Source organism: Schistocerca nitens, chromosome 2, assembly GCF_023898315.1.
Source record: "Schistocerca nitens isolate TAMUIC-IGC-003100 chromosome 2, iqSchNite1.1, whole genome shotgun sequence".
Classification (NCBI taxonomy): Eukaryota; Metazoa; Arthropoda; class Insecta; order Orthoptera; family Acrididae; genus Schistocerca; species Schistocerca nitens.
In genome coordinates, this window is record NC_064615.1 from 794,413,711 (window position 1) to 794,440,032 (window position 26,322).

The following is a 26,322-nucleotide window of genomic DNA, read 5'->3' on the forward strand; positions in this document are numbered from 1 at the left end:
TCTTTAAACTTACTCGCCAATGACATACAGTACTCATATCAACACAATCACCATAAACTGCTTTCATTCTCTGATGAATCTCCTTTGGGGTGACACCTTCTGCTGTCAAGAATTCAATGACTGAATATTTGCTTAAATTGCATGGACCTACCTTCTGTGCAGGGTTCCATACCTTTCCACCGTAACAACACAACCATTCGATGTTCAGGCTTCCTGCCAACTGGAGCTGTAGAGAAGAGGCAATGGAATTAAGCCAGTACCTGCTGCATACCAATGCTGCCAACTGTTGAAGAGTTACAAAGGTGGAGGCATTACTTTTCAGTCAACCCTTGTACTTGTGCTACAATAGCATAAACATAAAATGCAAAGCTATTGACATTAAAAAGTACATTGTGCTATATAAGGTAGTAATCATGAGTAGGAAAATTGAAAATGTAAAGAGGAGCAGCTGTATTAATATCAAGAACTCTGGTGAAAAACCAGTTTGAAGCAAGGAAGGGAAAGTACAGTCCTTTGATGTTATTTGACCTCTTTGTTCCATTGAATGGTCAGCATGACTGGTGATAGTCAAAAAACCTACTGGCAAACTACGCCTCTGCAGTGATTTTTAAAAATCTATTAATGCATAGTCAGTCATTGATACCTATCCTTTGCTGTGTCCTGACGAGTTGTTATCAAAATTATGGGGGCCGCACACATTGTTTTTCAAAGATTGGCTTGGCAGTGGCATATTTACAGCTGCTGCTCAACGAGGCATCAAAATGCCTTCTAGTTATCAATACCCCATTTGGACTTTATCAATACCAGCATTTTTCTTTTGGTGTGGCTAGCACACAAGCTATTTTTCAACTCTTTTTAGAGCAACTTATAGCATCAGATCTAGGCTGCATCAACTATTTAGAGGACATAGTAGTCTCGGATGCCTCTAAAGAGTAACATTTGCAGAACCTTCATGCTCTGTTTTCTATTTTGCATTCTTCATGGTTAAAGAGCAATTTGGACAAGACAGTTTTTCCAACCATCCAGTATTTATTTGGGTTTTGAAGTGTCATGTGCTGGCTTTAAACCATTGCACCAGCATAGTAAGGCTATTTCTGCATTGTCACACCCCATGTCCTTTCAGAAATTACAGACATTTTAGGCAAGATTGCGTACTACCACAAATTCATACTGGACGCTGCTACTGTCGCACAACCATTTCATGCTGTATTAGGTAAAGATGCTCCTTTCTACTGGTCCCTGACATGTGACTGGGCGTTCAAGTTGAAATTTACACTTCTTGTTTGCTTATTTTTCCCCCAGGCCAGCACCTTGTATTAGTGACAGATACAACTCAGTTTGGCCTTGGTGCTGTCAATGTTCGTAAATATATGCCTCTAAATCCTTAAAAGCAGCACAACAGTGTTATACTCAGATCAAGAAAGAGATGTTGTTGACCTTGTATGCTCTGAAAAATTTTCATGCTTTTCTAAGTTTCACCTTATCACTTACCATGAACCCATTAGCATCCTTTGCTGAACAAAGTCATACATCACTTACAGCGGTATGCTTTTCCTGTCACAATACAATTATGAGATACATTTCCAATCTATGATGCAACATGCAAATGCTAACACCTTTTTGCAATTGACAGTTGGTCTGGATCCATAGTTTGATAAAGAGGAAATATTATGTTTTCATTTAGACATGGATGCCCAGAATGTTGTTGATGGTTTTCCTGTTACTAGCACTAAAATTGTAGCCACAGATTCTGTTTTAAGTGAAGTTGTTTCTTTTGTGAAAAACAGCTGGCCAGATAAACCCCCAGACCATGTTTCTAACCCTTTGCATTACAGAATAATCTATCAATAAGACATGATGTCCAAAAATGAGTCCATGATCATATTGTTGCGTTTTATTTTAGGGGGCCGGCTTGGTCACACAAATTTTTACATTTTACTATTACCTGTTTTGGCTACTGCCATCTTCAGATCATAAAATATTCTGATGTAGGTATCAAGGTCAAATTATACATGTAGTTACATAGTAAGCACTTACTATGTACGTACATGTATAATTTGATGTTGATACATACATCAGGCAGTAGCCAAAACTGGTAATAATGAAGTGTAAAAGTCTTGGTGATAAAGACAGGCCTGTGAAACAAATTAAACTTTTTGTTTGGGACAGAGTGCTGCTGTTAGCTACAGAGGATACCGCTCCTCTGGTTGTAGCCTGTCCGCCCTTGTGTGTGAGGTTATGCATTTATTACGCATGGGCCACTGGAGTGTCTCAGGTACAAAAATGTTAGCACGCAGACATGTTTTTTGGCCAGGCATTGATGAGGAAATAGTGCGAGTTGCTGCAGCCTGCCCACTGTGTGCCAGCCATCAGGTGACTCCCCATGCTTCTTTGCCACCAAGGCCAGATCCACAGCAACCTTGGGAATGAATTCATGTAGATTTTGTGGGACCTTTTCGAATTTCTTCTGGTTATTTGTAATTGATGGGTATTCTAGGTTTCTGTATGTGGCTCATTGTCTGTCTACTTATATAGAAGCAACAATTTCCTGTTTGTCAAACATCTTTGCAATGGAAGTTCTTCCATATACTTTAGTTGTTGACAGTGCTTCCAGTTCACGTCTCAGGAATTTGAATATTTTTGTAAAAAAAAAAAAAAAAAAAAAAAAAAGGGGGGGGGGGCAATGTTTGCCACGTCACGGCTCCTCCTTTTCACCCTCAATTGAACAGGGAAGCAGAATGACTAGTAGGAACATTTAATACTCAGATGAAAAAACATGTTTTGGATATGTCACCGGAAGTATCTCTTGAGTGGTTCCTAGTTCTTCATGGTTCACCACTGTTGGTGATAAGAGTATGGCAGAATTGTTGCACAGTCATCAGCCCTTGACTCTGCTACATCTGCTTTGGCTGATGCTAGGCTCTTTGGCGAAAGTGGTGCTGCAGTGCTTCCAGCCTGGCACAGCCATTTGGGCTCGTGGGTTTGGCTGCCGGCCAAAATGGGTACTGGCAATAATCGAGAGTACTATAACCTCATGTGGGCAGCTGTGCAGCGGTGCACCTCTGCTGCCCCTGCGCCTCTACCTGACCGTCTCCTACATTGTGGCCAGTGCCGTTACCTTCTGTGCCATCACTGCCAATGTTGTCATGATTGTGTCTTCTCTGCTGTGGTTTCCCCTTTCAGCTGTTAGGGCCAAGGCAGGACTGCCAGCTCTGGGCACTGTCGCAGCTGACACCTCTGCCACTGTCACCTCTACTGCACCTGGTGCCGCTTGTTCTGCTACCTTCACAGCAACTTCCTTCCCTGCGATTGTACCCATATGTGGAAATGGGCGCTGCGCCAGTGTTGTCTGTCTTACCATTTGGCCTCTCATAGTGGTTGGGCACCACAGGTGTCCGCAATTGGGCCTCTTCCAATCCTACACCCCGGTGGTAGTGCGTTGCATGACTCGGCAACCTATGTCGACCACAGAAGAAATGGGTGTGAGCACAGTGCTCACTTCTTCGCAAAGGAAGACGAGTGCTATAACTACCAGTTTTGTGTGTACACCATTTCATAGTTTGTATGTAATGTTTGTGTTTGATTCGGCCACAGAAGGCCACCCAACCTGCTAATACAACAGAAGTTGCGTGTGCAGCCTGCTGGCTGCACCCCCTATTGGTCCTAATGGATATGTAAGCTGGAGCGCAAGGCTCTGCCAGTCACTTGCGTATTGCTAGTTGTATTATACTTTATGTTCCATGTATTTGTACTGTTAGTACAATAAATTACAGTGTTCTTGGGTTAGTAGACCTAAAGATGTTCAACAGATCATTGTCAAATTTCCACAGCAATTAGTACCAGCGAGTCTTTCAGTGAGATACCACACACACACACACACACACACACACACACACACTCACTTATTTACAATGAACACATTACTGCACTGAACTGGTGCAGAAGTTATATATATATATCAATGGAGTAGTAGGAGTTGGCCACCAATAAATCCTTTAGGCTGCTCTTAAACTGAATTTCATTGGTCGTTAAGCTTTTTATGGCTGCTGGCAAGTTATTGAAAATGTGTGTTACCGAATAATGCACACCTTTTTGTACAAGACTAAGTGACTTTAAATCCTTGTGAAGATTATTCTTATTTCTAGTATTGATTCCATGAATTGAGCTGTTGGTTTGAAAAAGTGATATATTTTTAATGACAAATTTCATTAAGGAATTGGGGGCAGTAGTTAGTATTCCTAGATCCCTAAACAGGCTTCTGCAGGATGTTCTTGAGTTCACACCACATATAACTCTTACTGCATGTTTTTGTGCCCGGAAACTTTAGTTTGGCTTGATGAATTACCCCAAAAAATAATCCCATATGGCATTGTGGAATGAAAGTAAGCATAGTATGCCAGCTTTTCCATTTTTATATCCCCTATGTCTGACACAATTGGCATTGCAAATAGAGATTTGTTAAGATGCTTCAGCAGTTCTGTGGTGTGCTCCTCCCAGTTGAATTTATTATCAAGCTGTAATCCCAAGAATTTAACAATGTCCACTTCTTCTATCTTCTTGTCATCGTATGTTAGACATATACTCGTGGGACACCCCTTACAAGTTCTGAACTGCATGTAGTGTGTTTTTTCAAAGTTTAGTGACAAAGAATTGGCTAGGAACCAGTGATTAATGTCCACAAATATTTTATTAGCTGATCTTTCTAATACTACGCTTGATTTGCTATTTATTGCAATGTTTGTATCATTGTCAAACAAAACGAACTTGGCTTCTGGTAATGTTACTGATGAAAAGTCATTGATATACACAAGAAAAAGTAAGGGCCCCTAAAATGGAACCTTGTGGGACCCCACATGTAATTAGTTCCCAGTTGGATGGTGCCTGATAGCTTGATAAATGTCTCTTTCCTAATAACGCCCTTTGTTTCCTGCCAGAAATGTAAGATCTGAACCATTTTGCAGCATTTCCTGTTACACAATAATATTCTAATTTACTTAAAAGGATATTGTGATTTACACAGTCAAATGCCTTTGACAGATCACAAAATATACCAGTTGCCTGCGGTTTTTTGTCTAATGAATTAAGCACATTTTCACTGTAAGTGTGGATAGTCTTCTCAATATCAGAACCCTTTAGAAATCGAACTGTAACTTTGGCAGTATGTTATTTGAGATAAGATGGTTATAAAGCCGATTGTACATTACTTTTTCTAAAATTTTTGAGAATGCTCGCAAAAGTGAAATTGGACAGAAATTTGATGCTATTTCTTTATCTCCCTTCTTAAACAGTGGCTTAACTTCAGCATATTTCATCCATTCAGGAAATATTCCACTCATAAATGACTGATTACACAGACAGCTTAATATGTTACTTAATTCAGAATCACAGTCTTTAATTAACTTTGTTGATATTTCATCATACCCACTAGATTTTTTTGATTTTAAAGATTTTATGATGGATATTATTTCTGCTGGGGTAGTGAGGGTCAAATTCATATTATGGAAGTTACTTGAAATGTCTGGTCTGAAGTATTCCATAGCAGCATCTACAGAACATGACAACCCCATCTTGTCAGTAACAGTTATAAAATGTTTATTAAAAAGTTCTGTAACACTATACACGTCTGTCACCAATGTATCATTCAATCTTCCCATTGACCTCAGGGTTGATGAATATTATGAGCAAGTACAAATTAATGACTAAAGGTAATATGAGTTCGATTGTTGCCAATATCTACAATGATCCTGTCGAGGGGGGGGGGGGGACTTGTAAATTTAAATTGTGCATTTGGAGGAAGTAAATTTACAATAATTACAATATTTATTAGCAGATGACATATTTAATTACTCTAAAACCAGAAAATAAAAATATAACTTCCAACAGAACTTACACAGCATGTCTGCTTGCTGAGACAGACTATGAGAGAAAGAACAAGAGATAGTTTTTCCCTACTCTATTCTTTTTCAGTGATAGGACATTTCAATATCACTGATCATCCATAAATCTCTACTGCGGTTTCACAGAGTACAATTATTGTTACACACAGGAATTATGAAAGAAAAGACATACATACTGGAGACTGGCTCTTTACGAACATTAAAAAAAATATATGGTTCCTCCAATAAGTAACACTTTATCGCCCCCTCTAAGGCTTGAAGCTATTCTATTGGATGTATAGACCTCAAGCCTTTGACTAAAAACAATCAGGGGACTGGATAAACTTGAATTCTATTAGAAATCAAATTGGTGGCTATAAATCTCAGTAGCAAAAGCATAGGCTATGCTCATTAGCTCATTACATAAGCACATAGTTGTCTTCCTTTTAACAGTGACACAAGTACACGGAGGAAAAGAAAAATGGTATGTCCACAAGATTACACATAGTTAAGTAGAGTATCAAGTATTTTTTTTTTATTTATTTATTTTTTTTCCCTTAAGAAATGTCAAATTGTGAAACTGCAGCAAGCAATGATTGAGGATAAGGCGGCTTCTTTTTTGTTTGATTATCTCAACAGTGCTTTAAAACAGCTATTTACTGAACTTTGTTGTGCATCAAAGTAAGTAATTATCAATGACAAAGTATTTTTCATTAGCTTTAGTTGTTCCTCCAAGTATGGGGTTATTAATTTAGCTTAAAGTTCCTTGTATTATGATTAAATAGCTTTGAGAAATTTCTCAGTTATGTTAATATGAAATTTAACTATTGATTATATACAGTGTGAAGCAGTCTTGATGTCTTTAAATGAGTAGGGAATGGCAGTTAAATTGAGAAATACACTTGAATCTCGCTCATAAGGCCCTCAGTAGTCTGGCCTCTCTGTAATCCAGCACACATCCAAAAACATGTGCACAATGAATTATCTTGTGCAGCTATGCTTAGTTAAACAACACTTGATATACTGTATTTGATATTGTAGCTTTATTTACAGCTTGGAATCATGTCTTCTAAAAGGGAACACGTAACGCTGGACCTCAAGCAGAAACTCAAAATTTTAAGTAGGTTAAATCGTGGTCCTTCGCAAAAAGCCATTACTGTTGACTTCGATGTTGGACGAGCAATTGTTTATGACAGCAAAAAGAATGAAGGTGTTATTCACTAGTATTCAAGACAAATGGATAGTTAATTGGGAAAATGGAAGGTTATGCGAAAGAGTGAGGATGAAGAACTGGACGTAGCTATTTATAGATGATTCATACAACAACGCAGTAAAGGAATTCCAGTTAGTGGCCCGGTGATAAAGGAAAAAGCAGCTGCATTTAACAAACTACTTGGCAGTAGTTCCTTGTTCGCAGCAAGTGAAGGCTGGTTATCAAACTGGAAAAAACGACATGGCATTCAGCAACTGACAGTCACCGGGGAAAGTTGAAAGGAAGAAGATTTAACTGCTGATGTCTCATATAATGTTGATGAAACAGGACTCTTTTACAAGATGCTTCCTTCAAAAACATTAGCTGCCATGAACGAGAAGGAAACTCATGGTTACAAGCAACAGAAATAGCACATAACATTAATGGCATATTGTAATGCAAATGGGAATCATAAACTACCGCCTATGACAATTCAAAATCCCAACATCCACTGACATGAATACTCTACCAGTGCAGTACTGCACTCAGAAGAAAGCGGGGATGGACAGACAAATATTCTCTCAGTGGTTCCATGAAACATTTGTACCAGCAGTGAGAAAAGAGCTAAAAAAGAAAAAGCTTCCTTGTAATTGATAATGCTCCCAGTCATCCTTCAGATGTTTATCTAAAGTCCAGTGGTATACAAGCATTCTTTCTCCCACCCGATGTGACAGCCCTAATTCAGCCAATGGACCAGGGAATTTTGGAAACAATTAAATGTCATTATTGACATTCAATTCTCGTCTCCTTGCTTAACAAAAGTGAAAACAACTCTATCGTGACTATGATGAAGGCATGGAAAGCAATTAACGTACGTAATGTTGTTTTCCAAGCAGCTAAAGCACTGAATAAAGTGGAGAGCGCTACCATAATGAAGAGCTGGAGAAAATTGTAGTCCTCCATTGACGCCAAATTGGACCCAGTAGTGAGTGATAGTGATGAGCCAGTCAATTCGGAATTATCAATTACTTTGTACACTGACGTGTTCCACAACCTTCCAGGAGGAGAAGAAATTGATGATGAAGATGTTACTAAGTGGCTAAATGAGGAAAACTGTGATATGGACCGAACTTTAACAGATGAAGAAATAATCAAATGTGTGCAAGAAAGTAATGATGAAAGTGATGGAGAAGAGGACACAGGAGGAGAGAGCAGGAAGATTTCTCACACTGCTGGTGCTGAAGCTGCCAAGGTCTTTCTGGAGTACATTATGCAACAACCAGATACATGCAGTACTGATGTAATGCTTGTAAAGCGGTTGTGTAATAAAGCATGCCACTGTCACATATCATCATTGTGACAGTTAAAAATTAGGGACATGTTTCATAGTGAGTGATATGACTGTATAATTATGTACAGTGTACACTCAAGGACTAAGTTTTCTTTGAAAATTAATGTATTTTTGGGTTTAATAAAGTATATCCTCTATTTTTTAAAATTGTGTCCTTCAGTTTAATAAAGTGCAGTAGACTATATTGCCTATGTTTTCAAAATAATAATAATAATAATAAACAACAGAATTTGAAATAGACACAGGAGTACGACAAGGGGATGTACTGTCCCCAGTGCTCTTCAATTGTGCTCTTGAAAAAGTTGTTAGAGAATGGAGAAAAGCAGGTGCACCAGCACACAGACTGGGACCAAGACATAAGGGCATAGAATTAGACTGTTTAGCATTTGCTGATGACATGTCACTGATCGCACAAGACATTACCGATGCACAGAAACAGCTAGAATTATTACAAGAACAGGCAGCTAAAATAGGATTACAAATTTCATTTGAAAAAACAAAATTTATGACTGACATCAAAGATGCACCTTCTGATCTCAAAATTGGTAATAACTACATCTCTCGAGTAAAATAATTTAAATATTTAGGTGAATGGATTGCAGAAAATTGTAATGAAAAGAAATATGTCAGATCAAGAGTCCAGAAAATGGAGACGGCATTTCAGTTAACAAAAAACATTTACAACAAAAAGAGTCTCTTGTGGAACTGCAAAATACGACACTATACAACAGTAATTAGACCCGAAGCTCTCTACGCATCTGAGACACTAAACCTTCAACACAGAACTCTAAAAGAGGAATTAGAAGTGAAAGAACGTAAGATAATGAGGAAAATCCTAGGACCAAGAACTAAAGATGGGGTACATTATCCAAAACCCAATGCAGAAATATATAAAAATATCTCCAAAATAACAGACACAATGCGCATGAGAAGAATCCAATTTATGGGGCACTTAGAATGAATGGACTCAAACAGGTTAACATACAAAATCCATACATTTTTAAAGAACAAAACTACAAGACCGAACTGGTACAAACAGACGGAAAAAGACCTGAGAGAATTAGGGTCTCCAAATCTACATGATAGAAATGAAATCAGAAAAATCACAAACACACAGGGTTTTAAGGAAGAAGAGAGAAAAACTAACCGACATACATGTCTATGCAATGAAAGCTAGCCCATTCGTTGTTCATGAAGGAATACTGGGCGAAAAGGAAGGCCAACAAATGTTGATTACGCGTGGTCCTAAGTGATCCATCCACGAAGAAGAAGAAGAAGAAAATAAATGAATAAAATAAATTTCAGACACTCAAAAATCTGGCACTTCTGCTAATCCTGCACCCATATGTGCCAGGAATGGCCAGATTAGTGAGAGGCTAGTGTATTTGACAGAATATTTGACTGAATGTAACGCAAAGTAGACTTGATGTCTTGTGATGTCCAAGTGGTACTAGATGAGCTGAGACAATTTTTACTGAATACGAAGCAAAGTAGACTCGATGACTTCAGATGGACAGGTGACAAGTATATGAATTTAGAAAATTTTTACTGAATACAAAGCAAAGTAGACTTGATGACTTAAGGTGGTCATGCAACTGCAGATCAGTTCAGAAAATTTTTACTGAATATAGAGCAAAGTAAACTCATTCTCTCATGTACTCTTTGTCATCAGGATCAGTGTGGGAAAGGAGGCTGGTCCTCTGGTGTTGATGTCAGATAGGCACCATCAAGTGATCAATTCATTTGCAGCAGCCTCTGTAGACAGCTGGCGATCATGTACAGACAGCTGGACTGGCGGGATGCTGCCAGCGTTCCTCACCAGCATGCAGCAGTCATTATGAAACAAAGTCAGAAGGCAGTATCAATGTGATGTAGAGGCTGGAAAGTGCAAAGCTGCCATTATTTAAATCCCCTGATCAAATTGCCTATTGTTGTGAACCAAAGCTTCCAGTTACTTCATGTGATCATGATCCGCATCTACAGGGCTAGTGTTATTCACTGGATTTTTGTTGGCACTAGTATTTATATTTACTGGCTTTGCAAACTAATTATACTAGAGATATTCTGATTTATTCCTGGCCCTACTGGAGTTACTAGTTAGTGTTCTTTTATTTACTCTGAATACTTCACTATGTGTACCGCGAGAGCGTCCTTCCATGGCAGATAGATGTAACCTATCCACAGTGGGAAGTTAAAACTTGTCTGCACACTCAACACAACACAGCTACAACTAGATCCGTAGCAGAGCGCAATATTATCAGCTGCTACTTTACACAGAGGAATCTTCATGGGAATACTACACAGAGCTGTGGCACATCTGCTTTTCAAAAGTGTCAGTGTTACTAGTGTTGTACATATTAACAGGAATTTGTGTTTTCAACAAAGTCATGCCTCATCTCCACCTTACTTACTACTTAGCAGTACCTCTTCACTGTGCACATTTATATAAAGTACAGGGTTCATGCATTTATGCATCCATTGTATTCATCACTAAAACTAGCATTTCTTTCATTCCAGTCCACTGATCATGATAATCTCTATGTACAAAGTACTTTCATGTTATTCGTGTTTTTCTTTCATGAAGTATAATGATATGGTTCACATAGATTTTTAAGTATGGATACAAGTACTTATTGAATGTGTTTCCAACTGTGGAACATACTGGTCAGACATTAAAATCTTGGCCCGTACTCTAAACAAAAGAAATAAAATCATGGAAAGGATCGTGAAACCAGGCTTTCTAGACCCAAACGTTATGTGGTTTGCATAAAAGCAAATCACAAAAAACATGAGACACACAAATGGTCAAAGCATAAAAGAAATTCCCTAATTTCTTCATAAGCTCAAACTTTTACAAAAGCAACCCCTGGCTCAGTTTGCCTTTTGATATCGTGCAACTTTAGTGCAAAGAAAATAATGGAAACAACATTACAGGGAGAAGACAAGTCATTAACGAAATCATTAGCAGATTAGTAAAAACACAATATAATGATTCACCATCTAAGCAATCATTTCCTCTGGCTTGCTACATAAGCTAGGGAATGTCAGTGTGTGTAATTTATCGCATGGTCATTTCAGTGTACACACAATAGTCTGCTACAGGCAGAAGATTTTCGATTCTAGCTGATGTTTAGTACTAGGTCTGTGTATAATGAATGTTTTTTATTTTTTTATTTTCTCCCAAGTTAAGGCATTTGCTAATCATATACTATTGCTCCTAAGTAATAAAATAAACCTAAATTCTAAATAAATGTTTACAAAATAGAGAAACGTACAAAAACAGCACTAGATGGTCTACTAGCTATGTGTATTTCTCATTAGGGCATGGCTTAGACTCTGCTACTGTAGTTATGATCGTTCAACCTAACAGAGTAATGAGCAGTCTTCATTTTAGCATACAGCGTTTTGGAATTAAATGATGGTTTCATCTTGCAGTAAATTCACGTGACATATTTGTCTATATGTTACATGTCCGTGGAGTTCATGAGCTTTCACATAGGGAAGTGCCCCATCATGGATCATACATACAATTCTGCAATAAAACCTACAAGACATCATCCTAGGTGTTTCCTTCTTCACTGCATCCCTTTTTGCCCACGGAATGGAATAGGTTTTGTGTGAAAAAAAGGTATCATGGGGAGCGACATTCATGTGATGTGCATAAACTCTTATCACTCCAGATTTACTGAAGAAAACATGAATAAATGACAGCAATAACTCCACCATTCAGTCTTTTGATGCTCGCTAAGGCACCCAGATTCTTGCACCTTGGTGTAAATCTTGCTGATATCAGGCAAATCACTTTTTACTTTTGTTGATACAGGCTCGTCACATGTGTGACCAACAAGGTCACTTTCTGCCCACAGCACCTTACTACTACCTGCTAGTTTTAACTTAAGATTCTGGCAGAATTTGCCCTGAGACGGTCTAATACAAATTAAATTTAACACTTTCCTTTTCCCTGAATTTTGTAGGGAAGTTTTACTTTGGAGGTAGGCTCTTGCATCCTCTATTACAAGAATTTCATTCTCAGTAAGCATGGAATAGAGAACTCTTTCACAATGAAAAACCTGCACTCAGTGGCTCCATTCTCAAATTTTAACTCCACCTGAGCCTACTCTTGTGCCCTCTGTTTATGGGCACCTATAGCCTCTGACACAATACAGTGGTGCACTGGCAATGTCAGAATCCTAGAAGTTTCATAGAGATAATTGGTGAAAGAACTTGGTGTCCAAACCGTTCTCTAAATATATGATTATCATGTACCTCATCCTTTCCATCCTTATAACGTAACACATGCATTGCTGCGTTACAACATGTGCCTCCATACCATTCCGCAGTCGATGCCTGGGAGCATGGTAAGACTGCCTCTAGGGTGAAACTTCCTGGCAGATTAAAACTGTGTGCCTGACCGAGACTCGAACTCGGGACCTTTGCCTTTCGCGGGCAAGTGCTCTACCATTTGAACTACCGAAGCACGACTCATGCCCGGTCCTCACAGCCTTACTTCTGCCAGTATCTCGTCACCTACCTTCCAAACTTTACAGAAGCTCTCCTGCGAACCTTTTTAATCTGCCAGGAAGTTTCATATCAGCGCACACTCTGCTGCAGAGTGAAAATCTCATTCTGGAAACATCCCCCAGGCTGTAGCTAAGCCATGTCTCCGCAGTATCCTTTCTTTCAGGAGTGCTAGTTCTGCAAGGTTCGCAGGAGAGCTTCTGTAAAGTTTGGAAGGTAGGAGACAAGATACTGGCAGAAGTAAGGCTGTGAGGACCGGGCGTGAGTCGTGCTTCGGTAGCTCAGATAGTAGAGCACTTGCCCGCGAAAGGCAAAGGTCCTGAGTTCGAGTCTCGGTCGGGCACACAGTTTTAATCCGCCAGGAAGTTTCATATCAGCGCACACTCCGCTGCAGAGTGAAAATCTCATTCTGCCTCTAGTATGTTGACTGCTTAGAGGTGGGAGGCCATTCTTCAGTGACTTCAACCACTCTTATAGGTTCTGAATGTTGCTGTGGCTAGTCAGGAATTGGGTTAGAATAATTTGCTGACCTATTGCGGCTACCATTAGCATCTTGTACTGGTGGTGGTCCCTGAAAATTCGGTTGCCGCTGGTTCCTGTTTTTGAAGGAGCCCAGTATCTCTGATTTGGCATATTCCTTCACATCTGGTATCCATGATGGTACTGATGCTAACTATCCTTATTTTGCCTTGAAAACTGTTTCTAGGGCCAGGTGTAGGTGGGACATCATTGCTGCAAGCGATGGGTTTCTGACCATTGTTATTGTAGTTAATGAAAAGATGAGTTGCTGCCCAAGCATTTCCATTAATATGCTTGGCATCCTGGATCGACAGTGTTGTCATTGTCGACATGAACTTGTTTTTCTGTAACAAATTCCAGTTCCATCTTTTCTGGTTTCCCAAATTTTCTCATAATTTCAGTCTCCCAGAATATCGTAATAATTAAAAAACATAATTAATCCCACAGTTTGGGTTGTATGTCATACTGATTTGGTGGTACCTGTGAAGCACTATGTTTAAAAGAACATGCATCTGTCTTCATGCAGATCCATGTATGGCGCACTCCTCAGCCAGGACTGTTGTCCTCCTCTGCAAAAGGCTTTCTGTCCAACCTAGAACTGAACAGGATATTTTCTTGCACTCATGCACCATGGTGCAAATACTTTAACATATTTTAACCTATTTTAATCTTAGTTCTGCACTCTTGTGAATTTACATTGTAAAATGCTCCTAAAGATGGGACACATGTCATGAAACTGGGTAGTGATTTCCCTGTTTAGAAATAAATAATTAGTTGTGAATGTTCTATGAATAGAAATGTGTGACATTCATAATATGCCAAGTATTTTTGACAGTAAATTATGTGAATAATATGTGTTTTTGAAAAGTTTAATGCTAGTTTATGAGTGCAAAACAATTCATAACAGTAACAAAAAAGTTGCTATATTCCCTGTTGTTGCTTCTTTGATCAACTTGATGATAAGGGTTGTGTCATCTGTAAAAAGGACTAATTTTTCCTCCTTATTCAAATAAAATAGTAGAGCAAGAGTAGTAACAGGCCATTGCTCAAACTCTACAGACTGCCTCTTGTGATTTCTTCTCATGAAGTGATTTGGTGTGTCTGTTTGTACGACTCAAATACCTTTTTGTAACAAGGCAATCTGCTTACTGTTATAGGATTAAACTAGGCATGTGCTGAACCATGTATTCCATAATAACTTAATTGTTCTAATAGAATATTGTGACTGATACAGTCAAATGTCTTTAGTAAGTCACAGAAGATACCAACTAGAGATATTTTAATATTTAAAATTTTTGTTATGTGCTGATTGCGTGTATAAACAGGTTCTGTGATAGAGCATGCATTTTGAAATCCAAACTTTGATTCAAAGAGTATCCCCTTCCGATAGAGGTTGGTGACAACCTAGGCATGTTAGAAAATAATGTAAGAAGTGAGACTGGCCAGGTTACTGACATCTGTGAAGTCACTTTATAAAGAGACTAACAGTGGCATACTTTGATATTTACAGTATAAAACTTTTAACTAATAATGTATTACACGTATGACTGAGCACATAAAAACTTATAAAATCATAAATTTATAGTGTGTTATTGAATATTTCTTTAACTCAATACAAACTTTTAGTATCGAGGGTCATTATGATCTTTCTTATTTCAGATGGAAATGTGTGACAAAGTTTCATTTCACTAAATAATCTCTGCATTGTTAAGTTGACAGTTATTACTTTGGATATGTCTAATTACAACTGAACAAAACAAATTTTTTGTGCCATATGTGTTTCATCTGTAATTTTTGAAAGGCATCTTCAGTGGCCTGAAATATATAGAGATTTGTGTTTATACTATTTTGTGTTATAAGTTGGTAGGATGGGGTGCCATGAATCTGCCAATAATTGATCTGAATGTGTTTGAAGTTGTCTTCAAAGGAACTGTGAACTTAAAAACAAACAAAAAAATTAAATGCAAACATAACACAATTTAATTTTAATTTGTGTAACCATTTATTTAATTGTAGTGAAATCAGCCTTAGTACTTTTTTGAGTTTTCTGTTATCACTGTTTTCTTGGTTTCAGATCTATTCTCACAGGCCTATTTCCTCCAACTTCTGGAACTGCAGCTATATATGGTTTAGACATTAATCATGAAATGGACAGTATCCGCAAAAGTTTGGGAGTTTGTCCACAGCATAACGTTCTTTTTGATAAGTAAGTTTTAATTATTTTCTTGTATAATTAAACAATGAAAAATCCAGGATGAAATAAAGATATGAATAGTAGGATAGATTTCCACTCATAATTTGAAACTTTTCACCAGTTGTGATTCATTGCTGATGCCGTCATAATCTGGATCAAGGGTGAGAATATTGTATTTACATTCCTCCAGAAGCCCAACACCTTCAGTACATCAATTTAGACAGCTGCCATCCATTCTGCGTACGCCCTAGGCACCTACGGTTGTTGCATCTGCTGTGGCGAGTAGTCCTTCTTCAAATCTGCCAAGGGTCTTGATGAGGCCTTCACAGATCAAAATTACTCTCCACACTTTTTCCAGAAACAGTTATCCTATGTCTTGTCTCCTCCGTAACCTATCATACCCATTGACTGGCCACAACCACAAAGGAGAGCACCCCTCATGACTCAGTACCATTCAGACTGGAGTGACTGAATCACATTCTCTGCCCTGGTTTAGATTATTTCTTGTCATGACCAGAAATGAGAAATAACCTTTCCACTATTGTCCTCATCTCTCTCACAGTGACATTCCACCACCCATCAAATCTATGCAACATATTTGTCTGTCCCTACTCTGCCTCTGTTCCCAATTTTCTGACAGTCTTTTTTTTAACCCATCATTGATGTGGCCAATTGTAAAAGCAGTCAACTTAGCTGCATCCAATGTGTGGTTTTCTGAATGAGTATGACCACTAACAAGTGGTCTGCTTGCATGAGTGGCCATTGCCAAACTGTGGCCAAAAGACATCTGGACCCCCGTTTCTGAGCATGGTGTGCAACACAGCGTGCTTGATTTCAGTGACTGCTGAAAAGCATTTCAGAATTACACTGGTGAGAACTCTCATTGCAGCATATTCTTCATTCCCCAAAACCTCTTGGCCTCAACCTTCATGAGTCCCCCTGTCTCAGCTTGCCTTTATCCCGTTCTCTGCTCCTACTCCAGTCTCACAAATGCCTTTTATTTTTTGCTACAAAAGCTGGTAGCTGTCTTAAAAATTTCAGTTTTATTTAAGATTTTTATTGTACCTTCTTTAAGCCAGTTTTATTTAAACAATTTGCTTTAATGTTTCTAAATTCAGACAAAACAATTTGAAGCTCATTTATTTTAGAGCTTTTGTCACCCGAATATTCAGCTTTTAATCCATTTGCGTTACAGTGCACGATATATGTAAGCTCTAGTTATAATTTTAGGTTTACTATTGGTTAGTAGTCATTTATGTTGCTTAACATCGCCATTAACATTTATTAGTGTCCCTTATGATATGACAAGTATCAACGAACGTTTTGCTAAGGCGTTCAAAATATAAAGTTTTGCAAATTTTGCATGGAAAAATCTGTCATTGTGTCACTATGTATGTAAAGATATTGCTGTTTTTGGCACATATTCACAAGTTCAAAATCTGTGTATTAGAGCAAGAGAAAAGATCATGCCCTGTCACAGAGAGAATGACATTCTTATCAATTAATCTTGTTTTTAACATTGATACATACTTCACAGTGATGAAAGTTCCAACTTTATCTATATAAAAGCTTGAATGTAAGATTTCTTACACTAAAGAAGGAAGACTGTGTGGAGTTTAATGGCCTACTGCTAATGAGGTCATTAGAGATTGAGCTGGATATCAGATTGGGAAAGAATGGGGAACAAAATTAGTTTTGTCCTTTACAATTGAATCATGCTGGAAATTGCCTTTAGAAATCTAGATAAACCATGGAAATCTAAATCTAAATCTGAAATGGGGGATTTGAACCCTTTATCCTCCTAAATAAGAGCCCAACATATCACTTGCTCAGTGCTTTTTAAAATAAATGTGTTTCTGTGCATTTTGTTCAAACGGTTAAAAATATTTGTTTTTGGTTATTTATCGTTAGTTGCAATCCTTACAAGGATGGTGGAAGTTTCATATTGGGGAAGAGTAGAGAACAAAATTAGTTTTGTCCCTTACAATTGAATCATGCTGGAATTTGCCTTTGGCAATATAGATAAACCATGGAAATCTAAATCTGAAATGGGGGATTTGAACTACTAACCTCCTAAATAAGAGCCCAATGTGTTATCACCGCACAATCTTGCTCAGTGCTTTTTTGAAATAGATGTATCATTGTGCATTTTGTTCAAATGGTTAGAAATATTTGTTTTGGATTATTTATCATAAGTTGTAATCCTTACACGACTGGTGAAAGTTTATAAGAGGTTCAATCCTTCATTTTTAACACTTAAATAGGGAAGTAGCTGTGTCAGTCTACCAAACTCTGCATTTGACTGACGAGCCAAAACTGCAACCACAGATGAAAACAATAATCGACAATCAGGAGAAGAAAAAGTACAATAAGTGATTCATGGAGAAGAGACTGAAACTGTTTTCCACAAGATGGATACAACATTTGTTGAGTCCTGGTCAAAAACAAAAGCAAAAAACAATTTCTAAGTGAGACTGATGAGTTAGAACAAGAGTCATCTTCAGTATAAGCAATTCAGGTGCAGGATTGGAAAGAATACATTGGTTGAAACTGTTTCAGGTGATTTCTGGGACGGTTCTGTCAACAAGGCCACAGCTGATATCCTCCGATATTCCTGTCCAACTAAAGTAGTGCTCTGTAACAACAAAAATAACCAGTTATTGGTAATATAATGTAAATGGACAGATAAAAAAATCTACTCACCAAGTGGTGGCAGGGGAACACACACACAAAAGAATTTAATTTTCACAAGCTTTTGGAGCCAGTGATTCCTTCTGGTGGAGGAGTTGAAGGGAAAAGAAGAGGGATGAAGAAAAAGGATTGGAGAGGTTTAGGGAAAGGGTTACAGTTTAGAAAAGTCACTCAGAACTCGGGTCAGGGGAGACTTCCGGACAGGATAATGAAAGACCAGTTTCATATGACCTCAGTGTCACTAATTCTTTAAACTTTTAACTTCCTTTAATTTCATTACATATCCCTGGAAAACTGCAGTATGTCAAAAATAATTTCGCTACATATATCATATAAAATGAATAATTAAAACCATATTATCACAACCAATACTGTTTTATTAAAAAATATACTGAGAGCACATGAGATGCCCATCATGTTGAATTTGCAAGGGGTTTGAGGGTGCTCAAATTGGGTGAATTGAATGGTTATTTGAGCTGTGACAGTGAACTGTATGCTGTTACATACTAAAAAAAAAATCTGCATGTTACTCATTCAGCTGGAAAATTTCAAAAATAGAAAATGAATGCGTACATTCTAATCTTCTTCAGCCACATACCTATTGCTATCATAAAAATAAGATCTATAATTATTTCATTGAGCTCAGAGACATATAAGCATATGTTCTTCATATTGCCCATGTATTAATCGAATATAAAAAAAAAACTGTACTGTATACTGTGTTAGACACCATCAAATGACAGTTATAATATAGATGTAGAAGTGAAATATTTAATGATAACATCTGTTGAAACAGGAACTCTTAATTGCTGTTAATCTTTAGTTGCCTTTGATTAACTTTATTTTTCTTTTTGAATAGGCTGAGTGTTGAAGATCACTTGTGGTTCTTTGCCCAATTGAAAGAATATCCAAAGTATCAGACTTTGCATGAAATAGGGCAAATGCTTGAAGACTTGAAACTTTCTGATAAGAGGACAGCACTTGCATCTGAATTATCTGGAGGAATGCAGAGAAAGTTGTCAATTGCTGCAGCATTCATTGGTGGCTCCAGGTAAGATGTCCTCATTGACTCATCATCACCAAACTAAGGCTAGAAACCTGAAATCTGGTGAGGATGTTGATCTTGTACTCCTCAAATTGTTTAAGAAGGGACTGTTCAAAATTCCACTCGTAAGGGAGTGATATAGGGATGAAAAGCTTTTTGAAAATGTCTTTATTAAGGCAATTTTGAAGCTAGAAGTATGAAAATTGATATTTGCTTTCTCAGTCAAAAATAAAAAATTACATTTTTCAACATTTTTTTGTAATTCAACCATTTGGGGGAGGGGGAGGGGAGATAATGGGTGAAATTCTTTTTTAAAATAAATCATTATTAAAGAATCATTTTTAAAGCTAAATCTGTGAACATTGGTATTTGACTTTATGCTTGGGAATAAAGAACACGTGTTTCAGTGTTTTTGGAAATATAGCCCTCTAGGAGATGGAATAGGAGACGAAAAGTGTTATGAAAGTATTTTTAAAGCTAAATCTATGAAAATTTGAGTTTGGTTTTTCCTTAGAAATAAAAAATTGTGTGTTTTACTGTTTCTGGGAATTGAGCCCATAAGGGGATGAAATAGATGAAGACAATTTTAAAGAAAATATTTCGTTATATTAAACAATTTTTTAAGCTAAATCTATGGAAATAGGTCTTGCCCTTCTACGTTAGATATACATAAATATCTGTTGGGGGATTTAAGTTTCTATGGAAATATCACCTCGAGAACACAAAAGGCATGATTAACAAAAAAGTTGGACTCCAGCTACCAGAACTGCTTTTTGGTCAGAAGTACATTTGGAAAAGACCATGTTTCCATGGCCTTAATTAGAGGGAAAAGTTTAGAAGGAGTTGAAATTTGTGAACAACATAAAAATTTGAGTAAAGAAAAATAAAAAGATAAAATAAAATGACCTGTACAGATCGTATAGTCTACATGATCCAAACAGCAGGCATAAAACTAATCATTATCGTAGGGGAAACACCCCTTAATTCATGCCATAAAATGTTTAATTAAAATTAGATTACATACACTGTTTGTTCTCCAAATCCATGCTCAGAAGTTACTAAAGAATGTCGTTGGTACATATTTACAAAAGAAATAGTATGCTAATTCTCCTTCCACAAATTCAATGTGAAATCATTAATTGATTTTGATATTTTGAAATCATCAATTGATTTTGATATTTAGATTCTTGTCATTTTCAAGATTTTATGGCAGACATTCCAACATATTTGTATTAGTCAGGTTATTTGAAAATGGTAATTTAAGGTGTTCTAAGCCAGCATTTGCTGAGCCTTAAAACTCCATCTTGTCACTAACAGACACAAAATGTTTGTCAAATATTTTGTGCAATACAATTAAATGACTTAACAATTTGAAATGTTGTGGTACTACAGAGGTAATATTATTTGTGGTATAACCTAATAGATTAATTTTTAGAGTTTTCCTGAAGATATTCTTCAGTGGCATAGAAGAAAGTGATCAAGTGAGATATTGTATTCGGTCTTAAACTGCACCGAATTACCCAAAAATACACACAGAATGCTTTGGCAGGTTTTGAATACAAGTGTGTCCACATATCTGACTCCTTTCTGTACTAATTTTCTGACCTGAAAGTCTTGGGAGAGGTGGTTTTTGGTCCTAGTATTATGTTAATGATATTCACTATTATTCTGAGTAATGAAAGATAGATAGCAACAAATGCATGTTTGTGTTCTGAAACAGTTGTCAAAATTCCAATTTATTTTAAGAAGTCTCTCCGGAATGTTTTAGAACTAACACCAGATATAATTCTTGTACAGGCTTCTTTATTCTAAAAATATTATCCTCAAATTTGAGTTACTCCAAAAAATGATTCCATAACTCAATAATACCTAAATGAAAATATGTGGAATAAAGTTCTCTGTTTTAAAATCACTTGTAACAGTAATAATGCATGCTGCAAATTTAATTGAACTAAGGCACTTCATTTATATTGGGTGTGAGTCATCCAATTAAGGCTGTTATTTATCTGTTGTCACAAAAACAAAACACTGTGTACTTGAGGAATTTCTTTATTTGAGTAGACTATGTATATAGCATGTGGAATTCTATGAGGAGTACTGAATTGTGTGTACTGAGTCTTGTCAAAATTTAATGGTAATCCATTTGCTGTAACTCATCTGTTGATGTTTTCAACTATTTCATTAGCCTTTTCAGGGAGAGAACCGGCACTACTTTTTAGTCATATACCCATATCATCTGCAGAAACAACAAAATTTTCTTCTTCTGACAACGTAAAAGAAACATCATTTATGTATACAAGAAATAATAGAAAACACAAACTAGAACTCTGTACTACACCATGTGTGATAGCTTGAAATTCTGAGTACCTACTACTGTTACCAACCTATTTTTGTTATGCAGATAGAAAACATGAAGCTGTTCTTAACTTTTGCATTAGAACATCATAATTCTCAATCAAAAGCCTCACCTGAGTCATAAAACATATTCAGTGGCAGTAATGTATGATTTATTGATTCAAATACACTACTGGCCATTAAAATTGCTACACCAAGAAGAAATGCTGATGATAAACGGGTATTCATTGGACAAATATATTATACTAGAACTGACATGTGATTACATTTTAACGCAATTTGGGTGCATAGATCCTGAGAAATCAGTAACCAGAACAACCACCTCTGGTCGTAATAACAGCCTTGATACGCCTGGGCATTGAGTCAAACAGAGCTTGGATGGCGTGCATGGGTACAGCTGCCCATGCAGCTTCAACATGATACCACAGTTCAACAAGACTAGTGACTTGTGTATTGTGACGAGCCAATTGCTCGGCCACTATTGACCAGACATTTGCAATTGGTGAGAGATCTGGAGAATGCGCTGGCCAGGGCAGCAGTCGAACATTTTCTGTATCAAGAAAGCCCCGTACAGGACCTGCAACATGCGGTCGTACATTATCCTGCTGAAATGTAGGGTTTCGCAGGGATCGAATGAAGGGTAGAGCCACGGGTCGTAACACATCTGAAATGTAACGTCCACTTTTCAAAGTGCTGTCAATGCGAACAAGAGGTGACCGAGATGTGTAACCAATGGCACCCCATACCATCACGCCGGGTGAGATGCCAGTATGGCGATGATGAATACGCGCTTCCAATGTGCATTCACCGTGATGTTGCCAAACATGGATGCGACCATCATGATGCTGTAAACAGAACCTGGATTCATCCGAAAAAATGACGTTTTGCCATTCGTGCACCCAGGTTCGTCGTTGAGTACACCATCACAGGCACTCCTGTCTGTGATGCAGCATCAAGGGTAACCGCAGCCATGGTTTCCGAGCTGATAGTCCATCCTGCTGCAAACGTTGTCGAACTGTTCGTGCAGATGGTTGTTGTCTTGCAAACGTCCCCATTTGTTGACTCAGGGATTGAGACGTAGCTGCACAATCCGTTACAGCCATGCGGATAAGATGCCTTTCATCTCAACTTCTAGTGATACGAGGCCATTGGGATCCAGCACAGCGTTCCGTATTACCCTCCTGAACCCACCGATTCCATGTTCTTCTAACAGTCATTGGATCTCGACCAACGCGAGCAGCAATGTCGTGATATGATCAACCGCAATCGTGATAGGCTACAATCCGACCTTTATCAAAGTCGGAAATCTGATGGTATGCATTTCTCCTCCTTACATGAGGCATCACAACAACGTTTCACCAGGCAATGCTGGTCAACTGCTGTTTGTGTATGAGAAATCGGTTGGAAACTTTCCTCATGTCAGCATGTTGTAGGTGTCGCCACCGGCGCCAACCTTGTGTGAATGCTCTGAAAAGCTAATCATTTGCATATCACAGCATCTTGTTCCTGTCGGTTAAATTTTGTGTCTGTAGCATGTCATCTTCGTGGTGTAGCAATTTTAATGGCCAGTAGTGTATATCATCAACCTAGGTACACAGCCAGTTCGGTTGAGACCCTTTCTGATTGCAAATCGTTTGTTATTAAGAGTATTTTTCTATATAAGTGTTAGTAAATTTTATGGTGCATGATCTCGTCAAGAATTTTTGAAAATACGGACAAAATGAGATGGATTGATCATTCGTCATTGTTGTTTTATGTCTGGATTCCTTTCTTCATTGTTCTTTAGTATCCTTTGTATTGAGCTACTGTATCAACACTGGGGTTGACTGACAGATAAAGATTCCTTTCCAAAATGGAAAATCCATTTATTCCCTGCTTTAATTTTTGTAATTGTGGGTATTGGCCTAAATTAAGATGTATTTGTGGAAAAATAATTTTCATGTAATGCAAACACTTACCTTGTTGTTGCTCTTCTCAGTCCTGAGACTGGTGTGATGCACTTCTTCTCCACACTACCCTATTCTGTGCAAGACTCTTCATTTCTGAATAACTACTGCAACATACAGCCTTTTGGCTCTGCTTACTGTATTCAGCTCTTGGTTTCGCTATACAATTTTTACACCCCACTCTTCCCTCCAACATTAATTTGGTGATTGATAGATGTCTCAGCCTGTACTCTCAACGGATCCCTCCGTCTAGTTATGCTGTGCCACGACTTTTTTTTCCTGCCCAATTCTATTCAGTGCCTCCTCGTTAATTACGTGATCTGCCCATCTAATATCCAACATTCTTCTGTAGCACCACATTTCAAAAGCTGCTATTCTCTTCTCATCTTCTCTGTTTATTGTCCATGTTTCCCTTTTCCATACATGGCTACACGCCATACAAATACTTTCAGAAAAGACTTCCTAATACGTAAATCTATATTCAATGTTAACACATTTCTTTTCTTTGTGAACGCTTTCCTTGCCATTACCAGTCTGCATTTTGTATCCTCTCTACCTCAACCATCATCAGTTATTTTGCTTCTCAAATAACAAAACTCATCTACTACTTCAGGTGTCTCATTTCCTACTCTTAATTCCCTCAGCATCACCTTGTTTTGCTTTTGTTGATGTTCATATTATATCCTCCTTCCAAGACACCGTCCATTCCTTTCAACTGCTGTTCCAAATTCTTTGCTGTCTCTGATAGAAGTACAGTGCTGTCAGCAAACCTCAAAGTTTTTGTTTCTTCTGAATTTGAACTCCTACTCCAAAGTTTTCTTTTGTTACCTTTACTGCTTGCTCAATGTACAGATTGAATAACATCAGCAATAGGCTACAACCTTGTCTCATTCCCCTCTGAACCACTGCATCCCTTTCGTGTCCCTTGACTCTTATAACTGTCATCTGCTTTCTGTATGAGTCGTAAATAGCCTTTTGCTCTCTGTATTTCACACCTGCTACCTTCAGAATTTCAAGGTCAACATTATCAATAGCTTTCACTAAATCTGCAAATGCTATGAATATAGGTTTGCCTTTCCTTAACCTATCTCCCAGGACAAGTTGTATGGTCAGTATTTCCTCGCATGTTCCTACATTTCTCCATAATCAAAAATGATCTTCCCTAAGGTTGATGTCTGTCAGTTCTTCCATTCTTCTGTAAATAATTTGTGTTAATAATACTTTGCCACACTGTGATTTGTTGATAGTCTTTTCTGCTTGACGCAGCAAAATCAGCCTCACTGTAAACTCTCAAATTTTATTCTCTGTCATACCAGAATATGTGTTTCACTCGATTTCATCCCAGTAGTTGCTTTTTCCGTAGCTCAAGCAACTTTATTTACTGCTAGAGTCTGCTTCATCTTGATGATTCTCTTCATATCCAACAGGAGTTGAAATTATGTCAGTTTCTGCCCTTCGAAACTGTCCAATATTTGTTTTGTGTATTTGCCTTGACTTCCGGTAATTGTTCCGTCTCCATTTTGCTTTATGTTTATTCCAAGGAAACTGTCAATGACCCCAGTTGTTATATCAGATTTACATTAAAAAGTGTTCAGAAAAGCTGTAATTTCTTCTTTATCACTGCCAACAATTAGACCATCATCAAAATTCATTGCTACATAAAGTCTGTTTTCATTGTATTTGCAATCAAACAAAGTACAATCTGTAGAACTGTTGTGAAAACTTGATGTCTTTGTGACTCCCATAAAACATTTGTTCCAGCAGGGTGGTGCTTGTTGAACTCCATAGGCTCTCTGTTTCAGGAGACACACTCGAAGAGTATTACCTTTGAAGCCTTCTGGTTATTCCATATACACTTCATCATGAAGTAGTTGATTCATTTCTTTGCAGCAGCTATCACTAGCAAAACTCAAATGGTGTTATAACATGCAATAGGACTATATGCATTTTCATAATCAGTTCCTGCTTGCTGAATACACCCGTTAGCAACTAATTGGGCTTTGAAGTGAGTGCTTCCATCAGCTGCAGCTTTTCAATGTAGAATCTAGCAATTCTGCAATACTTTGGCATTTGTTGGTCATCTAGCTGACACCCAAGTATTGTTTCTCTTAAGTGCTTTTATTTTTTCAATAATAGCTTGCATCAATCTCACTTGACAGCAGTACTTCAGAAAAACATTTTGGATCTATATGTTAGCAAGCACTAATTTTTGTTAGCATCAAGAAGTCATCACTTTCTACTCACACTCATTTTCTTCATTGTCATCTGTTCTTATAAGTTTCAGAGGCTCTGGCTTTCAGGAATTCTGTTAATTCTATGTTATTGTTATCTGATACTTGACTTACTCCAGAGTCAAGTGTGTTAAATTTTTCTTTGCATTGATTTGCTCTGGAAGCAGACTGCAAAGGAATGTAAAATTTTATATGATCACTACAGAAACTATAAACATTTCTGGCTTAAATTTTACATCATAACCAGTTTCTTTTTGGTAGGAATCCAGACTCTAAATCCAACAAGTTGTCCAAAAACAGCCTTGTCATCATACTTTGAGCAGAAATATTTGTTTCTGTGAACATAGGAGCCTGTGCAAAAATTCTGAGGTGATAAACTTTTCCTGCTGGTTGGTTGTACAACA

General features: G+C 37.6%; 1 protein-coding gene across 4 annotated transcripts in view; it reads left to right on the top strand.

Moving 5' to 3' along the window:
• Positions 1–26,322, top strand: part of LOC126237047 (ATP-binding cassette sub-family A member 7-like) — a 607,922-nt gene that overhangs the window by 262,077 nt on the left and 319,523 nt on the right. For all 4 annotated transcript variants that reach the window (XR_007545025.1, XR_007545024.1, XR_007545023.1 and 1 more), the window contains exons 21-22: positions 15,531–15,662; positions 19,201–19,392. Coding sequence is in view for 1 of the 4 variants with exons in the window: in XM_049946811.1 (XP_049802768.1) it covers positions 15,531–15,662; positions 19,201–19,392 (324 nt within the window). In the remaining 3 variants the exon portion in view is untranslated. The remainder of the gene's footprint in view (positions 1–15,530; positions 15,663–19,200; positions 19,393–26,322) is intronic.